This window comes from Microtus oregoni, unplaced genomic scaffold, assembly GCF_018167655.1.
Source record: "Microtus oregoni isolate MIOR12 unplaced genomic scaffold, Mior012 000006F_ref0000085, whole genome shotgun sequence".
Taxonomy (NCBI): domain Eukaryota; kingdom Metazoa; phylum Chordata; class Mammalia; order Rodentia; family Cricetidae; genus Microtus; species Microtus oregoni.
The window spans coordinates 48,870,846-48,891,164 of NW_024543065.1; the positions used below are offsets into that span (position 1 = coordinate 48,870,846).

Here is a 20,319-nt window from a genome sequence, read left to right on the forward strand (position 1 = left end):
CCCAACAAAGACCCGTGTGTGTGTGTGTGTGTGTGTGTGGGCGCGTGCGCGCGTGTGTGTAAAACGTGTGTGTGTATGTGTGTGAGGACTGTGTGCCATGTGTATCAGGAAACTGACCAAGAGTAAACATGGCCACACACAGGCACCCGTGGAAAGAAAACCATGTGGTCCTGTGCCGCACTAAGCAATGGAGTGCTTGGCAGACATTCTGAAGGAGTTATTGTATGTCACCGTGTGAGATGTTGAGAAAGTGAATGGGACCTTAAGAGAAGCTAAAACTGCTCGTGTGGGTGACAACACATACACTTGACACTCTAAGATAGGTACCTCACTGCAGTGGTGCAAGCCGTCACTGGCGATGGTGTGCTGTGCTCTGGGACATGAGTCGAGACCTTTGGCATTACGCGTGCGTCGAGCACGGTAGCACTATCCAGTGGCCCAGCAAGGTCGTGAGCATCCCTGTGTGGGTGACTTGAGTTTGTGTGCCCCTGAGTGAGTCACTGAGATGGGGGGATGCTGAGGCGACTGCTTTGCGTGTGAATCACTGAGAGGCTGCATGGGACACCCAGGAGAGGCACACACACCTAAAGGGTGCATCTTTTCCTGCCAGTGTGAAAGAGGGACTCCAGAGAAAGACACATGGGAAGTAAGAGTGACGGGAAAACAGGGAGAGAGAGGGAGAAAAGGAGATACATAGCAAGGAGAGGACCCAGAGAAACAGACCTAGGGCGTGGAGACAGGTGGTGCCTAGGAGAAGGAGGCGGTCCTGAGGGCCTGCACCCCAGGGGAGAGGGCGGGACTGAGAAGAGGACCAGCCGCTGCCTCTCTCAGCCTCTGTCGCCCGCCAGTCATCCCAACCCTGAGCTGCAACAGGTAGGAGGCTCCTGTCCGGGTCCAGTAGCTGCTTGGTGGCTGCCATCTGTCCGTCCTCGATTGAATGAGTGAATGGGTGAAGGAAGGAATCAATGACTTTATAGTTCTGTGTGTCCATCATCCTCTCTGTCCTTCTACTCATTCCTCACTGCCTCTCTCCTCTTGCCTTGTTCCATTTCCCTTCTAGCCCTGCCGTGTCCTCCGCTGTCCGGGTCCCTTCTCTCCTGTCTCCCTGTCTCCTCTGTTCCTCTGTTCCCGATTTCCCTGTATCTCTTTCTTCCCTATACCATCCTTTCCCCCTCCTCTCCCTATCGTCTTCCTTCATCATCTCTCCCCCAATATCTCTGTCTCCATCTTCAGTCTATTCTCCATGCCTATGTGTCTTGTCACTCTGCCCCCTCCCCCGGCTCTTCCTCTTGTCCCTTTCTCTATCCTCAACACCCCTTTGCAGAGCTGGCTGGGTTGACTTGCCCCAGCCCTCTCTCCGGCCTGCTAATGAGCAGAGGAGCCTTTGAGGTAGCCAAGGCTGGGGCGGGGGTGGGTCCCTGAGGGTGGCAGAGGGGGGCAGCTGCAGCTGAGGCCCTAATGAGGCCCCCTCTGCGCCCCTCCCGCCGAGATCTTAATTCTCAGTTCTCCCTGGAGTCGCGGCTAATTGGCCTGGGGAGCTACCCCCCTTCCTGGCTCAAGCTCTATCCCCAGGGGGTGAGGGCACCTGGATCAGTAGATTCTGATCAAGCACCTGTGGCCCTGTCCTTCTGGCCCTGCCTCCTCCACCTGCCTCTCTGCCTTCCATCTGTGTCTCCCTTCTTCCTTCCCCGGCCCCTCTGCTCTTCCTCCAGCGGCCTCTTGGTGGGTATCCCCATCCGGGTACCCCTTCATCTTCCTGTCCTCCTCTTGAGTCGTCACCCCAACCACTTCTCCTGTTACTGGGTCGCACCACTGCTTCTCACTACTCCCCGGGGGAATCCAGACGCGTTCCAGGCCCCAGGCCCCACTCCTGCCAGGCATTTAACCCCTTTTCTGCCGCAGCCATGTCCAACAACATGGCTAAAATCGCTGAAGCTCGCAAGACCGTGGAGCAGCTGAAGCTGGAAGTGAACATCGATCGCATGAAGGTGCACAGAACCGTGGGGGAAATCGTTTGTTGTGTGGGGGTGGGGGTCTGCGCCAGGCTCTGTTGGGGGAGGAGCCTGGGAAATGAGGAGTGGGAGGGTGGGGCTCGACCAGGGGGCGTGGTCAGATAAGGCGTGGTCAAAATACGGGGCGGGGATTTGGGCGTTTGCCCAGGGACCAAGTCATTAGGGCGGGTCAACTGCATCTCTACACCTCGCCTGCAGGTGTCGCAGGCGGCTGCTGAGCTTCTGGCTTTCTGCGAGACGCACGCTAAGGATGATCCACTAGTGACTCCTGTTCCCGCCGCCGAGAATCCCTTCCGTGACAAGCGACTCTTTTGCATCCTGCTCTGAGCCCTCAAAACAGCTTTATCCTCCCCTGCCGAAGTATGAATCCAATAAATTTGATGACTTGGTGGTGCCTGCACTTTAGGGGAAACGGAGGCACGGGCAGAGCATAGGGGCCACCTTTGGGGGAGCCTGAGTCCGTCCCTTCTCTTTCTTTCTGAGCGAGTGCGGAGTGTGAGCTGTGTGGATGAGAAGCACTGCACCCCCACAAGAAACGAGTACTCAGCGCTGCTCCTTTTTTCGTTTCCCATCAGCTTGAGAATAGCTGAAGGAACTGAGTCAAGGGCGGTCCTCTTAGTTTCACTGCTGAGAGGTCAAGACTGAGGCGCTCCCTGTAGCCTAGCTGCCTCATCTCCCGCACTCCCTTCTAGCGGGACTTAGGGACCTCTGCTCAGCCCCTGAAAAATCCGTCCAGGTTTCACATCTTGTTGCACCTACCACTGGCTTACTTAAAATATTTTAATTATGCATATGTGTGTCTGTGGGGGGGGGGGTATGTGCACATGAGTGCGGGTGTCTAGAGAGGCCCGAGGAGAGGGTGTCAGATCCCCTGAAGCTGTACTATGTGGGTGCTGGGAATCAAACCCTGATCCTTTGGAAAAGCAGTATTTGCTCTTAAGCACCGAACAAACTTTCCTGAGCCCCCCCCCCTTTTGGGGGGCAAGATCTCATTTCATATACCTGGCTGTCCTGAAACTTTCTTTTTAATCCAGGCAAACCTCGAATTTACAGAGATCTGCCTGTCTCTGCCTCCTGAGTGATGGGATTAAAGGAGTGCACCAACATGCCCAGCCTTCCCAACTTCTAGGTACTCAGGATTTGAACCCAGGGCAAACAAGTAAGTTATTTGCTACTGAGTCATGCCATAGCGACTCACTGGGGGATTCTAGGCAAACGCTTCCTGTTTAGCGATTTCACCAGTCCTCATTTTACCCTTTCTTTTTTTTCAGTTTTTGTTTTTTCTTGAGACAGGGTTTCTTTGTATAGCCCTGGCTGTCCTGGAACTCGCTCTGTAGACTAGGCTGTCCTGGAACTCAGGGATCCACCTGCTTCTTCCTCCTGAGTGCTGGGATTAAAGGCATGTGCCACCACACACTGGCTCTCCTCTTTTTGTTTAGAGATGGGTTTCACCGAGCAGCTGGTGCTGCAGGCCTCTCTCCTCTCACCTTCTCCTGTCTTCAATCCATCCACGCGCCCACCCATCCACTCTTCCAAAGTGCCCCTGGATACACACTCTGTGAATAGTCCTGGGCTGGGGTGCAGGGTTGATAAAATTTGGGAACCTGGATAAGAGCCATGTGGTTAGATGACAGGAGGAGCAAATGAAGACAGACAATCACTCACGAGCTCCCCTCTGCATCCCCCTGCTGTTATCCTAATTGGGGTCCTATGGGCCCCAACTCAGCTATTTTTTCTAACTGTGAGGACAGAGGACCCCTGCTGCACTTCCCAAGGCACTCTCTGGAGCAGTATGTATGTGGCTTGCCCTTGTGGTTGGAGGCTATTTTTGGCCTGGATAATGGTTAAATATGTTGATTTGGTTGCGACACAGAAATGATATTTCTCATCAAAGTACGTTTTTCCGGCTTCCCTGAGGGTAATGTTTTTGTTTTGTTTTTCAAGACAGGGTTTCTCTGTGTAGCTTTGGAGCCTGTCCTGGAACTCACACTGCAGACTAGGCTGGCCTCTAACTCACAGAGATCCACCTGCTTCTGCCTCCTGAGTGTTGGGATCAAAGGCGTGCACCACCACTGCCAGGTTCTTTTTTATTTTTAAAAAACATGGGGTTTTGCTATGCAGTCCAGACTAGCTTCAGACTCACTATCTTCTTGCCCCGACCCTTCGAATGTTAGGATTACCGGTGTGTGTCAACATGCCTGGCCTTCCCTGGAACTTTATAAGGCTTCAAGCTGGACAAAGCTCCCACGGTGCCTTGGTGAGCCCTTGCCATGTGGCTCTTCCTTGGGAGGCACCCACAAACAAATATCTGTTTTATCAGTGACAGACAAAAGAAATGATTGCACCTGGATCTAGCTTGGGGAGTCAATTAGTTTATCGAGGTCACTTACAGGAACGTTAGTGACTCAAAGCCGGCTACATCACCAAAAATCCACCATGGTGTGGGTGATGACTCAGGAAAGCTGTGTCTCTGGAGCTCCCATCCCCATGTGTGGTCAGCTCCACGAAGGGGCTCCTTCCCCAGCAGCTGTTCACTTCTTCTCTTCCCCGAAGAAGGGCCTTGGGAATTTAATGAGTTTCTGAGCTTCCTGTGCCTCGAAGTTTCCTGTGTCTTAGGATGTTCTCTCCTTCTCTGGAGGATGACTTTGGCTGGAGGAAGAGTTACAGAGCAGTAGGCTGAGGAGCGTGAGTTGTCATTCCCCTTGGAGGCTGCTTAAGGACTTACAGTGGAATGGAAAAGGAACTGTTGCCATTGAAACTAGCAAGGGGCTGGGCAGCGGGGGCACAAGGCTTTAATCCCAGCACTTGGGAGGCAGAGGCAGGAGGATCTCTGTGAGTTCGATGCCAGCCTGGTCTACAGAGCGAGTTCCAGGACAGGCTCCAAAGCTACAGAGAGAAACAGAGAAACTCTGTCTCAAAACAAACAAACAAACAAAGCAAAACAACCAAACAAAACAAAAGAAGAAGAACAACAACAAGAGGAAGAAGAACAAGAGGAAGAAGAAACTAGTTAAGGGACTAGGACAATGGCTCAGGTAGTGAAGTGTTTGTCACAGGAATAAATGGGCCAGAGTTTAATCCCTAGCAATAAAGAGCTGGAAATGAGGCCAGGCGGTGGTGGCGCATGCCTTTAATCCCAGCACCTGGGAGGCCCTGTGAGTTCCAGGTCAGCCTGGTCTACAAGAGCTAGTTCCAGGACTAGGACTGTTACACAGGGAAACCCTGTCTCGAAAAAACAAAAACAAAACAACAACAACAAAAAGAGATCTGGGAATAGGGGGTTGGAGAGATGGCTCAGAGGACCTGGGTTCAATACCGAGCAACCACAACATGGTGGCTCACAACCACCTTTAATGAGATCTGGTGCCCCCTTCTGGTGTGCAGGCATACATGCAGGCAGAACAATGCATACATAATAAATAAATAAATAAATAAATCTTTATTTAAAAAAAGTCTGGGAATGGTGGAACACAGTTGTGATCCCAGGCAGAGACAGACAGGTTGCTGAGACTTACTGGCCATGCAGTCTAGCTAAACTGGCAAGCCCTAGTTTTAAGGAGAGGCCCTGTCACAAAAAAAGGGGGGAAAGACTGTGGCAGTGCACGCCTTTATCCTAGGACTAGGGAGGCAGAGGCAGGCGGATTTCTGTTAGTTCCATGACAGCCAGGGCTACACAGGAGGGATGGCTCAGCCGTTAAAGGCTAGGCTCACAACCAAAAATATAAGAAAAGCCCTATCTCAAAACAAAAAAAGGAAAAAAAAAAGAAATGGTTTTTGAAGAACAATATCTGAGGTTGTTTTCTGGCCTCCACATCACACACACATGTGTATATGTGCACCTGCACGTGAACATTTACTGTGCACACAAGGACATGCTTGCACACCTTTGCATGCACGTGTGCATACATGCACGCATGAGCAAACATGCACCTATGCACACATGAACATATGCATATACACACACAAAACCAGGGGGAAAAGGCTTTACTCTCCTCAGACTCCCTTAGACTCCACCCCATTCCAGAATCAGGCATTTTTTGCTGATGGAGACTGGACTCTCAGACTCCTGAAGTGGCTTACTGGGGTTTCCTCCCCAGGAGGTCTTGGGGGAGTCTGGCAAATGCATCGGATTAGGGTCCCCTGGGCCCCAACTCTGAGCTTCCTGTAGAATGGAGACAGAAGCAGCTGTAATTACATCTCGCTCCTGCTCCCACCTCTCAGTCCGCTCCAGCCTGCTTGCATCATGTCTGTGGGAGCCACAGGGGAAAAGGGGGACAGAGAGAGAGAGCCAAGGATGAACTGGGGGTGGGGAAGGATACAGGGCCCAGACTACAAGACTTCTGGATCGCCAGAAACCCAGCCCTTCGCAGCTTAGAACCTGAAGGAATTTGAACCCAAATTTTATTTGTTTCTTTCATTTTACATTTTAATTTATACGTATGAGAGTATATATGGAGGTCACAGGACAGCTTGTGAGAGTTGGTTCTCTCCTTCCACCATGTGGGTCCAGAGGAATGAAATTCAAGCCATTAACTAGGCTTGGTGGCAGGCGCCTTCCCCTGAAGAGCCATCTCACTAGCCCTCCCTCCCTCCCTCCCTCTCTCCCTCCCTCCCTCCCTCCCTCCCTCCCTCCCTCCCTCATCTTCTTTCCACAAGGTTTTACTTTACAGTTTAGCCCTGGCTGATATGGAGCTTGCTCTTCAGTCCCAGCTGACAGAGGACTCATGGATCCTTTGCTTCTGCCTCCCGAATGCTGGGATTGCAGGTGTGTGTGGGGGGATCTTGCCCCGCCCCAGGTAGGATTTAGCGTTGTAGTCTTGCTTGCCTCAAAGCCCCAGCAATCCTCTTGCTGCCTCAGCTTCTCTGATGCTACGATTACAGACAAACACATTATACCTCATCTTTTTTTCTTTTCCTTTTGGTTTTCCAAGACACAGTTTCTCTGGGTAGCACTGACTGTCCTGGAACTCACTCTGTAGACCAGGCTGGCCTCGAACTCACAGAGATCCACCTGTCTCTGACTCCTGAGTGCTGGGATTAAGGGTGTGCACTACCACTGCTCAGGTTCGTTCTTTCTTTTCCTTCCTTCCTTCCTTCCTTCCTTTCTTTCTTTCTTTTCTAGTTTCTCACTCTGTAGCCCAAGTTGGCCTTGAACTCAGAGCAATCCTTCTGCCTCCTCAGCCTCACAAATGCTGTTTTTTCTTTTTTTTCTTTCTTTTCTTTTTTCTTTTGATACAGGGTTTCTCTGTAGTTTTGGAACCTGTCCAAGAACTAGCTCTTGTAGACCAGGCTGGCATCGAACTCACAGAGATCCACCTGCCTCTGCCTCCCAAGTGCTGGGGTTAAAGTCGTGCACCACCACTGCCCAGCCCAAATGCTGGGACTGGAGTTGTAGACTCCACCAGGCTCTCACATTCCAGGTCTTCCAGTCCCGTGAGGAAGGAAGCCTAGAATATTGGTTCTTACTTAACCTGTAGGTCTCTACCCTTTGGGACCATCAGAAAACACAGATATTTACATTACAACTCATAACAGTAACTACATTATAGCAATTAAAACAATTTTTTTGTTTTGTTTTGTTTTTGAGACAAGGTTTCTCTATGTAACTTTGGAGCCTTTCCTGGAACTTGCTCTGTAGATCAGGCTGGCCTCGAACTCACAGAGATCCTCCTGTCTCTGCTTCCCAAGTGCTGGGATTAAAAGTATGCACCACCACCACCTGGCACGAAGATAATTTTATGGTTGGAGGTCACTACAACATGAGGAACTCATGTTGAAGGGCCGCAGCGTTAGGAATGTTGAGTTCCACCAGTGTAGACTATTGGGATATAGGGCCCTTCCAGACTGGAATCTGTGTGGTTTGAACTTCCTTGCTGCATGTTGTTGGCCTTGGTGAGGCTGTTGAGAAAGCTCTGGGGGCTGGCCAGCAGAAGGGAAGCCAGGAGACTTGGGGGAAGAGTGATAGAAACTGGGAAGATCCAGAAACCTGAAGTGGGGGCAGGGAGACAAGGCTGGTCCTAGAGTTACCAGCCGCCAGAAGCGCTGGATTAATTATCTCATTAGCTATAGAGCTCCTGATGGTATTGTCTCTGGTCACCCCTGCTCCTTCCTGCCACCAGCTTTGTGAGGTCAGCTTTGGGGACCAGGATCTACTGGGGTCAGACCCAGGTCAAGAGGTGTGTGGTGGTAGTGCTTGCTTCCTATCTGTCCCTCCCAGCCTCCCGTCCTTGGGCTCTCCTTGTCCTTTCTCACTAGTTTCTTGCTCTTCATTCTCCCCGTGTGTGAGCTGAGCCTTGCTGGACTGGCTCGGGAGACCTGGGAGTGAAGGAATAGGAAGGCCCTAAATCAGGCTGAGCCAGGCAGACACAGCCCGGAAGGGTCTAGCAGCTTCTTGAAGTGGGGCCAGGGCAGAGCCAGACAAGCCAGGCCTAACAGCAGGCACAGGCAGCTGGTGGCGTGGATATGGACTGCATGGGTTGAGTGGAGCACAAGCTTCCAGGGCCTGCACCAGGAAGAAAGGGGCGGGGACTGAGGAGTCAGGACAGGTGGGCCCAGGGCAAATGGCTCAGCCGGGCTTCTATACACCACGTGGCAATGCACACCCTCAGTGTGCAGCGCTCCGAACCCCTCTATGTCTCTCCGACCTTGGTACACAGTGATTGTTAGGTTTGTCAAGCCAATAATAGCGCCAGCAGCTGTCTGAGAAGAAGGCAGGATAAAGAGTCTTATTTTACATAATACTCCACGACTTAGGCATTTGTTGAAAATCAGGGGAAGCCTTTTCCTAAGATCACACAGTGAGTGGTGGGGCACCTGCCAGCAAGCCCAGGGACCTGAGTTCAATTCCCAGGACTCACATGGTGTAATGAAAGAACCACCCCACAAGCTGTCCTCTGACTTCAGTATGCCAAAGCATACACAAGCTCAATAAACACGATATAAAATTTAACCTTTAATCTCGACACTTGGGAGACAAGTGGACCTCTGTGAGTTCGAGGCCAGCCTGGTTTGCAAAGGGAGTGCCACAACAGCCAAGGCTGCACAGAGAAACCCTGTCTCGAAAAACCAAACTAAACAAAGAAAAAGAAACAACAACAGACATTGTGAGCTCTGACATCTTGATACATGTCTGCAAACATACCTATGAACTGGCAGTATATACACTCTCACACATATCTCTTCATGCACAATACACAGAAGCAAAACTATATCCACAGAGAGCTGGGGAGAGGGCTCATCGGATAAGAACACTTGTTCTTGCAGAGTACCTGGGTTTGATTCCCAGCACCCACATGGAACTGCACTTCCAGGGGATCCAACATCTGCTTCTGACCTCATTGGGCACCAGACAAGCACATTGTGCACAGACATACAAGTGAGCAAACAGTCATACAACAGAAAGTGAATAAATCTATTTGGGGGGCCAAATTATATCTCTGTATACCTGTCCATACCTATGTACCACCTGGCCATATCTCTGTACACCCTACCTGTGAGCCCTACGTCCTTGCTCTACATCCACCTCACAAAGTAGGCAGCTATGAACCTGGCCAATGAAGACCTGGAGAAACCATCCATAGAAGCTGTACAGTGTTACACACACACACACACACACACACACCACTCACCTTAACTTACAGTCTCACGTGCCAAGTTCCCGGCTCCCATCCTCCTCTCTCTTTGATCCCCATTTCCCATTTCCCTCACCTCTGGCGACCGTGTCTCTGAGTCAGTCACCATTCTCTGTGCTGTCTGTCCTGTCCTTCGGCCTGGGGTCCCTTGGGGAGGTTGAGTCCTCTTGCCTGTGGTGGGCAGAAAGCGATCTGCTGAATCACGCTCCCAGGGTAGTCTCCCACACCATGCTCTGTTCTTAGAAGCCGCGTGAGGGTGCAGATGGCCCACCCCTCACACGAAGACATCTGGTACATAGAGCCATGGGTAACCTTGGCATAGATTCCCGGGCCCCTTTGTCCCCTCATCAGGGGAGCACTATGGTTGCTGTTACCCTACTTGCTTCTGTTTATTTTCTGACCTTATGAGACAGAGCCCTGTGTAGCCCAAGCTGGCCTGCGTTGTAGCTAAGGATGACCTTGAACTTTTCTGATCCTCTTTCCCACACCCCTGGAGGGGCAGGATCACGGGTACACAGTCCCACGCCCTGAGAGATCTACTTCTGACCCAGGAGCAGGGCAGCGGCACCTAGAGCAGAGGCTGGCATGCACTGGGTATGAGGGGACATCATGGCCTAGGCGGGTGCAGGGGCTTGACTGAGGTCCCTGGGCATAGCAGCCAGGGGACTTCCCGAATGCTGATGGTGATGGGGACAGGAAATCGGCACGAGAGAGCTCCGGGAAATGGAGGTCCCACCTCCTGCTAGGAACTCCCCTGATGCCAAGACAGGACGCCGAGCCTGCCAGGCATCATCCTTCATTAATATGATATGACTTCCTGAGCTCCCTCTGCTCTTCCTGGGAACCAGAGACTATGACAGGGACCACATGGCCCTCGGGCCTGCCTCCCTGCCTCGGGCTTTCCACCCCCCAGAGCAGAGCTGGGTGGTCCTTAGGGATCCCCAGAGTGCCTGGGACTGGGGATCCATCCTGTCGGAAACTAGGGATACCAGCTGGGTGGCAGCTGGCCAGGGGTGATAGGAAGATGTGGTCATGGGGGTGGGACGCAGAGGGCAAGGCAGCAGCGGCCTGAAGTCTAGCCTTGGCATCAGGAACAACATCAGGGCAGGCCCTGAACATGAAACAGTTCTGAGCAGGCCTTTTCCCTGCTACAAGGCAAGCCTGGGGTGGGTGGGAGGCTGGCCACACTCAGCCACATGCCTGGGGGCGGGAGTTAGTGGGACCCATGCCATGGAGGAGGAGACTGGAGCAAATCAGCCTTCTGCCCTTGCCTGGTACCATCCATCATGCATCAGGAAGGTATAGAAATGAAAGTTAAATGGCTTTGAAATCTTTTTAGTAAATGTCTTCCTGAAAAACAAGGGGTCACACCCGGGTGGGCTGGGTGCAGAATTTTAATGCTAACATGCTGTGGACAGAGACAAGAGAATTGCTGAGAGTTTGAGGCCAGCCTGGGCTACATAGTGAGAACTCACCTCACATAAACAAGAACAGAAAACAAAACAAAACTGGGCTTGCTGCCAAGTAGAAGATTTGAGTTTGATCCCCGTAAGGCGGGGGGGGGGGGAGGGGGGAGAGAGAACTGACTCCTGCAAGCTGTCTTCTGAGTTCTACATATGCACGTGACATGGGTGCACCCACACATAAACATATACATACATACATACGTATATACATACACACATATATGCATCATTTTTTTTAAAAAAGTTTAAGATCATTTTTGGTCACATAGAGAATTAGAGGCCAGCCTATGTCACATGAGATCCTGTCTCAAAAACAGCAGAACAACAAGTAAAGATCAAAGAGCCACAAAGGGCCAAGTGGTGGTGGCGCACGCCTTTAATCCCAGCACTTAGAAGGCAGAGGCAGGTGGATGTCTGTGAGTTCAAGACCAGCCTGGTCTACAAAACAAGTTCTAGGACAGCTAGGGCTACACAGAGAAACCCTGTCTCAAAAAAACAAAACAAAACAAAAAGCCATCAAGGGTGACGGGGGAAGGGGGGGTCTCCAAGGTCCCCTTTGTGCCTCAACAGTGAGACGACGGGAACTGTGCGATCAGGGAGAACAGCTGGGCTGACACACTGGCCTGAGGGAGGATGAGCGCAGCCTTGTGTGTGGGATCAATGCTGCAGCCTGGGGTGGCCATCTGTGTCAAAGTGTCATGGCTGGAGGTCAGTGTCATTAGCCCTGGCCTGGGGCCTGAATGTGCTGTGATGAGAAGCAAGAGGTCACCAAAGCCCTGTAAACTGGAGATGGTGTCTCAACACAGGACTAGGGGCCCCGGAATGAGGTCTGGCCAGGCTGCCTCCTTCCTCAACTCCTGGAAGGAGTGAATTGCGTCCAGGGACCAGGGCTCTCTGTGATGCCTGGAAAACACTACATCATGGAGGAATTTCCTGATCATTTCTCAATCCCAGGGCCAGGCCCTAACCCCAGGGCCTGAAGCCCAGAATAACTCTCACAGGCCACTCACAGACAGTTCAGACATAGTTAAGCTGGAGAACCACTCAGTACTAGGGCCTGCCTGGCTCCCACGGGGGCGCTGAACCCCAGTGACAGGAACAGGGACTTATATCTGAATGGAGACACACACACAGAGACACACACACACACACAGACACACACATAGAAAGAGACACACACACAGACACACACACAGAAAGAGCACACACACAGACACACAGAGACACACAGACACACAGACACAGAAAGAGACACACAGACACACAGACACAGAAAGAGACACACAGACACACACACAGAAAGAGACACACACACAGAAAGAGCACACACACAGACACACAGAGACACAGAGACACACAGACACAGAAAGAGACACACAGACACAGACACACACACAGAAAGAGACACAGACACAAACACACAGAAAGAGACACACACACAGACAGACACAGACACACACAGAGAGACACACACACACACAGAGACACACACACACACAGACACACACAGATGCTAGAGGGTGTGAAAAACAGCAGAGGCTGAGTGTGGGGTGGTGGCAGCAGGTGACACGGGGGGGGGGGATTGTGTGAGGAGGGGACTGGGCAGAGGCAAGGGATGGATGCTCAGAGAAGGGGATGGGGTACAAGCCAGGGAAAGCAGGCAGGGAGCCCAAGGGGGCCTCTAGAGACCAGCACAGAGGAGGAGGGCGGGGCGGAGAGGAAATGAAAAAAAGCTGGGGCGGCAGGCAAGATGAGGAGGAGGGCGGGCCCTAGGAGGGAGAAGCTGACTGAGACCTACACAGACCCGCAGACAGGAGGCTGAGGGGCCGGACCGGCAGAGAAGGCAGAAGTGCTGAAGGGTCCGGAAAGCAGAAATGTAAAGGGTAGGCAGAGAACTGTATGTAGAGCGAGGGACTGGGGTAGTGGGAACTCAAGTGTACACGGGGACGAGGGAGAGACATCGGGAGAAGGAAGGGCAGAAACAGGAGAGAAGACAAAACACGAAGACCGAGAAGCACTCGGGAAACTGGGGACCGACTGGCAGATCCTGGTTGCTGTGACGACTGAGGCCAGGAGTGGACATCCTGGTACCACTCACCCACCTGCCACCCCTGGGTGACAGAGAGTGGCAGGGCATGGCAGATTCTTGCCGGAACCTCACCTACGTGCGAGACTCGGTAGGACCTGCCACCAGCACCCTGATGTTCGTTGCCGGCGTGGTGGGCAACGGGCTGGCACTGGGCATCCTGGGTGCGAGACGGAAGTCACACCCATCGGCCTTTGCAGTGCTGGTCACTGGGCTGGCGGTGACAGACCTTCTGGGCACGTGCTTCTTGAGCCCCGCAGTGTTCGTGGCCTATGCTCGAAACAGCTCCCTGCTGGGCCTGGCCCACGGTGGGTCGGCGCTGTGCGACACGTTTGCCTTTGCCATGACTTTCTTTGGCCTGGCCTCCACGCTCATTCTCTTTGCCATGGCTGTGGAGCGATGCCTGGCACTCAGTCATCCTTACCTGTACGCCCAGCTGGACGGGCCACGCTGTGCCCGCTTGGCCCTGCCTGCCATCTATGCTTTCTGTTGCCTCTTCTGCTCTCTGCCCCTGCTGGGCCTGGGTGAGCATCAGCAGTACTGTCCCGGGAGCTGGTGCTTCATCCGTATGCGCTCCACCCAGCCTGGTGGCTGTGCCTTCTCCCTGGCCTATGCCAGTCTCGTGGCCCTGCTGGTGACTTCCATCTTCTTCTGCAATGGCTCCGTCACTCTCAGCCTCTGCCACATGTACCGCCAGCAGAGACGCCACCATGGCTCATTGGTGCCGACCTCTCGGGCCCGGGAGGACGAAGTTGACCACCTGATTCTGCTGGCCCTCATGACAGGCATCATGGCTGTGTGCTCCCTGCCTCTCACGGTGAGTGTCTCTTGGAACTGAGGTGCAGGAGGAGAGGAGGAGGGCAGCTCTGTTCTTCATCTGTCACGCCCACTTGGCAGATGTGGAAACCGAGGCTCACAAAGGGTGAGACAGTAACTGTGTGCTCCACCCAACAACTGACCACTCTAAGAAGTCTCCCCACTTTCTTTTCTCCACTAGACGTCCCTGCCCCCCAGTCCCGCTTCCCGATCAAACACACCATTATGGAGAGAACAGGATCCACACAATTCATGAACACTTGCTTTCTGCCAACACAATGCTTAATGGCTTCCAAACGCCTCTTCAGATAAATTGAAGTTGACCTTGCACAATCGTTTCAGAAGCACCAGGCAGGAAATGACACCAAAGTCCCATCCTCTTTTACAGGAGGATGGTAGCGAGTGTTGCCCGCGATCACACGAACGGAGCCTCCATCCTGCTCTCTCATCTAACCATACAACCACGAGCTCCCATTCTCTGAGCCCAGACCCCACCCTTGTCTTCCCCACCCTTTCGGCTTCCCACTCTCGCTGCTCCCCACAGGGACCGTGTGCTGTCCCTCCTGCTACAACAGCCAGTGCGGGTGACACCCTCTAGACACACTTCTAGGCCAGGTCTCAGAATGGGGACTGGGATGGATTTAGAGAGTTTCAACCTTCTGAGGGCTAACAGTGACTGCCAAACCCACCCCCAAGGGTGGCTCTACATGAGGTTTGGGGAGCCCTAGAGGGCTTAGGCATCTGTGAGGGTTGGGGGAGGTCATTTTAGCTGCAAAAGGTGGGTCTGATAGATGGGTAACCTTTGCCCCAACCCCATCTTTTCTCTGCCTGCCGTTAGCTGTTTCCTGGGGGCTTTTCTGTCTGCCGCTCTCCGGATGCATGCACACACTGGCAATCCAGTCTGCATCTTTCTTCACCGTATCTCATTTCCTTCCCCTCCGACCTGCCACAACTCCTCATCCCTGTGGGCAAGACATGGGAGGCAGGGTACAGGGATGAGGGAGGACAAACCCATGATGCATCTGCCCTGCCCCTCAGATCCGAGGCTTCACCCAGGCCATTGCCCCGGACAGCAGTGAGATGGGGGACCTCCTCGCCTTCCGCTTCAATGCCTTCAACCCCATCCTGGACCCCTGGGTCTTCATCCTTTTCCGAAAAGCTGTCTTCCAACGCCTCAAGCTCTGGCTATGTTGTTTATGTGCCCGTTCTGTCCATGGGGACTTACAGACAACCCTTTCCCGGACCTCATCGGGGAGAAGAGACCCACTGGCTCCCACTGCTCTCCAGGCTAAGGAAGGGAACTGGGTGCCCCTGACATCCTGGGGCACCGGGCAGGTGGCACCATTGACTGCTGTGCCTCTGTCTGGGGGCGACAGCTGCTCCGTGGGAAAGCCATCCAAAAGAGAAGCCATGGTTGCTTGCTCCCTCTGCTGACATCTAAGCTGGTCCTGCATGCCATCCTGGGCCCAGTGTCACGGGATCAGAAGCCAGAAGATCAGGGACTCAACTGATGGTGGGAGCCACATATCTAACCCTCAAAGTCTGGGAGTGTCTGCTGCTGTTTTCGTCCTTTGGGACAGAGGCGAGAGGCCTTGGGAAGAGGGCAAGGGATGCTGGAGGCACGTTCTGTGGCTCTCAAGAAAGATTCTCTCAAAATATCTGGGGCCTGGCCGGGCTGCTCCGGCCCTGAGCTCTCCCATCTATCTCGCTGTCCAAATATTTAGGGAGCAGAAAAGTTTCCAGTGGCTTCTGTGGACTCCAGTATGCTGCTCTCCACTTCCACCAAAGGGACCCCTGGATGCCTACCCTGGGTCCCCAGGGGACACACAGTCATGCCCTGTCCCAAGCCATTCCAGCAACCTCTCTCAGAACCGTTCCTGCCCTCCTCCATTTCCCATCAGCTATCTGACTTGGGGGTCCTCAACCGCAAAAGGAAGTGAGAAGGGAAGGCCACTGCTCTGTCAGTGACATTGCTGGACATGTGTCTGGCACAGAAATGGCCTGAGAAACACCACAGCTCGGGAGACGTATGCTATGTGAACTTTGGGGGTGGGGCAGGGGGCAAGCCAGAGATGGTGCTGATGCATGTCCCAAGCCTGTCTCTCCATCCTGGAACAAACAACTGCCTCCTTTTAGAACTGGACCTCAACTCACCATCTTTGGAACCACCACAAAGATTTCACTCATTCACTCAACAAACTCCTGCGGGAACCTGAAGGCAGCAGGCATCCACTCTCCCCGGCCTCCAAGCAAAGAAGCCAGGGAGCCTGGGAATGAGTTGACTAGCATGAAGGGAAGTGAGTCAGTCAGCTGGAGGGAGGGTGCACAGTGATGCTCCTCACTGCTGCCCTGGTTCCCATTTCTCAGCTACTCAGGTCATTCACCCTCCCACTCCATCTGCTTGGCAGCGTATTAACCATATTAACGGAGCCTTTAGGGGCAGCGGGGACCAAAGCCCAGAGAGGCCAGTCTCCTAGCCTGACCAGGAATGTGGAACAGTCAATAGACAACGGAAATGTGGAGTAGCCTATGTCTACCGTTTTCTTAGGCTTCTCTCTCGGCTTCCTTTTCATTATTATCTGACAGGAATACTGTGAGGATCGAATGACACCCTCCTCCCCAAAACAGCAACTTAGCACGGGACCTGGAAGGAAGTTGCTGTCAATATTGTCAATGGGCAAGCACAGTTAGAAAACAAAGGATTTGTTTTAACTTTTCTTACCCCTAGTAAATATGTTTCTGATCACTCTCAGGAAGAGGCAGGAGTGTCAGGAGAGGTGGAAACAGGTAAGCTGGGTGCAGAGCTGCAGGCATGTGATTCCAGCATGCCTGTGCTCAGGCGGGAGGGGTGCAGTTCAAGGTCATCCCCAAGTATTACATAGGGTGTTCAAGGTCAGCCTGGGGCATTTGAGAGACTCGCTCTCCAAACCCAAGTAGCAACGGATAAAACCATAAAACAAGCTGGGTATGGTGGTGCGCACCTGGGAGGCAGAGGCGGGCAGATCTCTGAGTTCAAGGCCAGCCTGGTCTACAGCGCGAGATCCTGGACAGCCAGGACTGTTATACAGAGAAAGCCTGTCTCGAAAAACCAAACCAAATAAGCAAACAAACAAAATCATAAAACCAACTAGGCTGAGGTGCTTGGTCTGAAGGTACTGGAAGGTACAGGATGTCAGTACTGCTGACTGTAAATGGTCTAAACACCATTGAATCTATAGTTGTCTGTGAATAGCAAATGGTTAAAATGGTCATTTTTATTTACGGGTATTTTAACAGAATAAAAAAATGTAATGCTGAAAAATAATGAAAGCTTCTAGAAACGTTCATGCTATTTTCTTAGATGTGTGTGTGCGTGTGTGTGCGCGCGCGTGTGTGCGTGTGTGTGCATGCATGCACATGTGTTCGGGTGTGCATTTGTGCATCTTTGCATGTTCAGAAGCCAGAAGAGGGCACTGGATTCCTTGGGACTGGAGCTACAGGTGCTTTGGGACCCCCAGCTTGCTTTGCGGGTGCTAGCATCTGGAGCTCATGATTGCACTGCCAGGGCTTTCACTCACTGAACCATCATCCCAGAGCACTTTAAACATCTTTAGATAGGGTCTCATGGAGCCCAGGCTAGTCTGGAACTTGCCAGGTAGCAGAGGATAAGCTTGGATTCCCAATCCTTCTACCTCTCTAGGCTGGAGTTATAGGTATAGGTCACCATGCCTAGCTTCAAATCAATCCCAGCAGAATCACAGTATATTAGCTGAAGTTATTAACATAAAGTTAGCTGGCTGGGTGGTGGTACCACATGCCTTTAACCCCAGCTCTCGGGAGACAGAGGCAGGTGGATCTTTGTGAGTTCGAGGCCAGCTTGATCTACAGAACAAGTTCCAGGACAGCCAGGAAGGTTACATAGAGAAACCCTGTCTTGAACAAAACAAAACAAAAGGGCAGCTGGGCACAGGGGCTTACACCTATAGTCTTAGTGCTGGAGAGGTTGAGCTAATTTAGACTATACAGGAAGGCACTGTCTAAGAACAAAGCAGCAAAGCATGGTGGCGCACACCTGTGGTCTCGGTTTTGGCAGTAGAGTAGGAGGTCCAGGTCTATCCCCAGCAACGGAGAATGTAAGGCCAGCTCTGGCTTGAAAGAATGTGGTTCAAGTGGAGTGGTGGTGGTGCATGCCTTTAATCCCAGCACTGGCAGAGGCAGGTGGATCTGAGTTCGAGGCCAGCTTGGTCTACAGAGTGAGTTCCAGGACAGGCTCCAAAGTTACACAGAGAAACCCTGTCTCGAAAACCAAACCAAACAAGCAAAAATGTGGTTCAGTAGCCACCACTTGCCAAGTTGGGGCCCTGGGCTCTATATTCATCTTCAGAACTGGGTGGAGGCGGGGCTTTCCTGCTCAGGGGTGGAGTGTGCATTTCACAAGTGTGAGCCTTGGGTGTCAACGCCTAGCGCCCTAAAAAATGGAAAAAAGATCACTTAAACTTTGCTTCCTCCTCCACCGCTTTCTGACCCCTTTCAGTGCCACGATGGCAGCCTGTCAGGATATACCTGCATCTACCCTCTCACCCATCTTGACCCGTCCGTTGTGACGCTGGGGACACGCCAGTGGCAGATACAACCCTGATTCTGCTCTTCTGGGGCTCACAGCCCTGTGTTCATGTGGTCAGGGCTCGGGAAGGGCAGAGGGACAGCAGTGAGGGCTTCTTGGAGGTGGTGTCTGCACTGGGCTAAGGATTTAGGAAGCAATCCAGCCGAGTAGCAGGGAGTGTTTCTGTTTTGTTGTAAGTTCTGACTTTGAGATCCAATGCCTCACCGGTTTCTTGGGCCTCTCATGTGTTACTAATTCGTCATACTTTCCCTTGGGTCCACTGTGAGCCAGAGGCTACTCAGTGTCTGATGGAGCAAAAAGAACAGAGCCTTGGCCCTAACTTTGCTCACAGTCCAGAAGGACAACGACTGAATAATCACATCAATATGTGCTAGAGGAAGCATCTTACACATGAAATCACAAGTTGTGCTGTGGACAGATAGGACATCGGACAAGGATAGTGGGGAAAAAAGTCCCAGGCACCTGTTGGGGGTGGGTCTGTCGCCATTTTATAACATGTACAAAGTAGCGCAGTCAATTCACCCCAGAACCTTCTCTCACCCTCTCCCACTCTACTGACCCGCTTCTCCCAATTAACCCCTTTCAACTTCTATGTCTTTGACTTTATTAATGATAAAACTTCTCTAGTCATTTCTTTACAAGTCTTTTACACTTACTTTGCATGCGTGTGTGTACATATGCCACAGTGAGCATATAGTGGACAGAAAACAACTTTCAGGAACCAATTCTCTCTCTACTATGTCGGTTCCAGGAATTGAACTTAGGTTTCAGGCTTGGTGGCAAGCACCTTTATCTGCTGAACCATCTTGCCAGCCCTCTTTCTTTTCTTCCTAGCACTGAACTGACAACCCGTACAAGCTGGGCATATGACAAATACCTTTCATTTCTGCACTTGGAAGGCCGAGGCAGAATTGCCTGAAGCTGGAGGCTAGCCTAAGTTACTTAGCAAGATCTTGTCTCAAGAAAATCAAAGGCAGTCTGAGGATGTGGCTCAGCTGGTAGAGCTGCTGACTTAGCATGCTCAAAGCCTCCATCTCCAGCACCTTTTGAAGCTGGGTGTGGTGGTACAGGTTTGTAATGCCAGCACTCAAGGTAGAGGCAGGAGCATCAGGAGTTTAAGGTCATCTTCAGTTGCATATTGAGTTCTAGACCAGCCTGGGCTACATGAGACCCTCTCTCAAACCAAACCAAATTAAAGAAAATAAAAAGTAGCTGGGTGGTGGTGGCACCTGCCTTTAATCCCAGCACTTGGGAGGCAGAGGCAGGTAGCTCTCTGAGTTTGAGGCCATCCCGGTCTACAGAGCAAGTTCCAGGATAGTCAGGGATATACAGAGAAACCCTGTCTCAATAAAACAAACAAATACAGAAATGACTTTTTAAAAAAGCAGCACACCACTAAGCTCTGGAAACGTGACTCAGAGGGAGATGGCTTGCTTCCCATGCTCGTGACCATGGGTTCCATGCCCAGCACAGAAAAGGACAGACTACAGACAGGGCTGTGACCTGATGGGAGTAACTCCACACAGTGACCCAGAACCTATGGGGGAGCTGACTAAGGTCGTGTACAACAGAAGTTACAACTTTCTAGGAGCATGATGGATGGATGGAGGCTGTGGAGGCAGCGGCCACTGGGTCATTAGCATCTTCTAGTTGTGGCTCTATTGTAGCGAGAACAGACCCGCATCAGGAACACCAGGAGCCATGC

General features: G+C 52.1%; 2 protein-coding genes across 3 annotated transcripts; both read left to right on the plus strand.

The window, feature by feature from the left end:
• The first annotated feature begins 623 nt into the window (after window positions 1-623).
• Gng8 (G protein subunit gamma 8) lies at window positions 624-2,358 on the plus strand. Of its 2 annotated transcripts, none has more exons than XM_041655027.1 (3): window positions 624-873; window positions 1,903-1,988; window positions 2,211-2,358. In XM_041655027.1, the coding sequence occupies exons 2-3, from the start codon at window positions 1,905-1,907 to the stop codon at window positions 2,337-2,339; spliced, it is 213 nt and encodes a 70-aa protein (XP_041510961.1). In that variant the 5' UTR covers window positions 624-873; window positions 1,903-1,904; the 3' UTR covers window positions 2,340-2,358. The 2 variants fall into 2 exon arrangements, with proteins under 2 accessions (XP_041510961.1, XP_041510962.1); XM_041655028.1 differs by lacking the exon at window positions 624-873 and adding an exon at window positions 1,609-1,722.
• Window positions 2,359-12,955: 10,597 nt separating this feature from the next.
• Window positions 12,956-17,303, plus strand: Ptgir (prostaglandin I2 receptor). Its single transcript, XM_041654215.1, has 2 exons — window positions 12,956-14,012; window positions 15,050-17,303. Exons 1-2 carry the CDS (start codon window positions 13,245-13,247, stop codon window positions 15,443-15,445), a joined length of 1,164 nt encoding a protein of 387 aa, XP_041510149.1. The 5' UTR covers window positions 12,956-13,244; the 3' UTR covers window positions 15,446-17,303.
• The last annotated feature ends 3,016 nt before the right edge of the window (window positions 17,304-20,319 follow it).

Bases quoted from the DNA above. Each gene is read 5' to 3' on its own strand.
- Ptgir (XM_041654215.1), top strand. From the start codon at position 13,245: ATGGCAGATTCTTGCCGGAACCTCACCTACGTGCGAGACTCGGTAGGA. The intron at 14,013-15,049 runs GTGAGTGTCTCT...CCTGCCCCTCAG, and splicing joins TGTGCTCCCTGCCTCTCACG to ATCCGAGGCTTCACCCAGGC.
- Gng8 (XM_041655027.1), top strand. From the start codon at position 1,905: ATGTCCAACAACATGGCTAAAATCGCTGAAGCTCGCAAGACCGTGGAG. The intron at 1,989-2,210 runs GTGCACAGAACC...CCTCGCCTGCAG, and splicing joins TGAACATCGATCGCATGAAG to GTGTCGCAGGCGGCTGCTGA.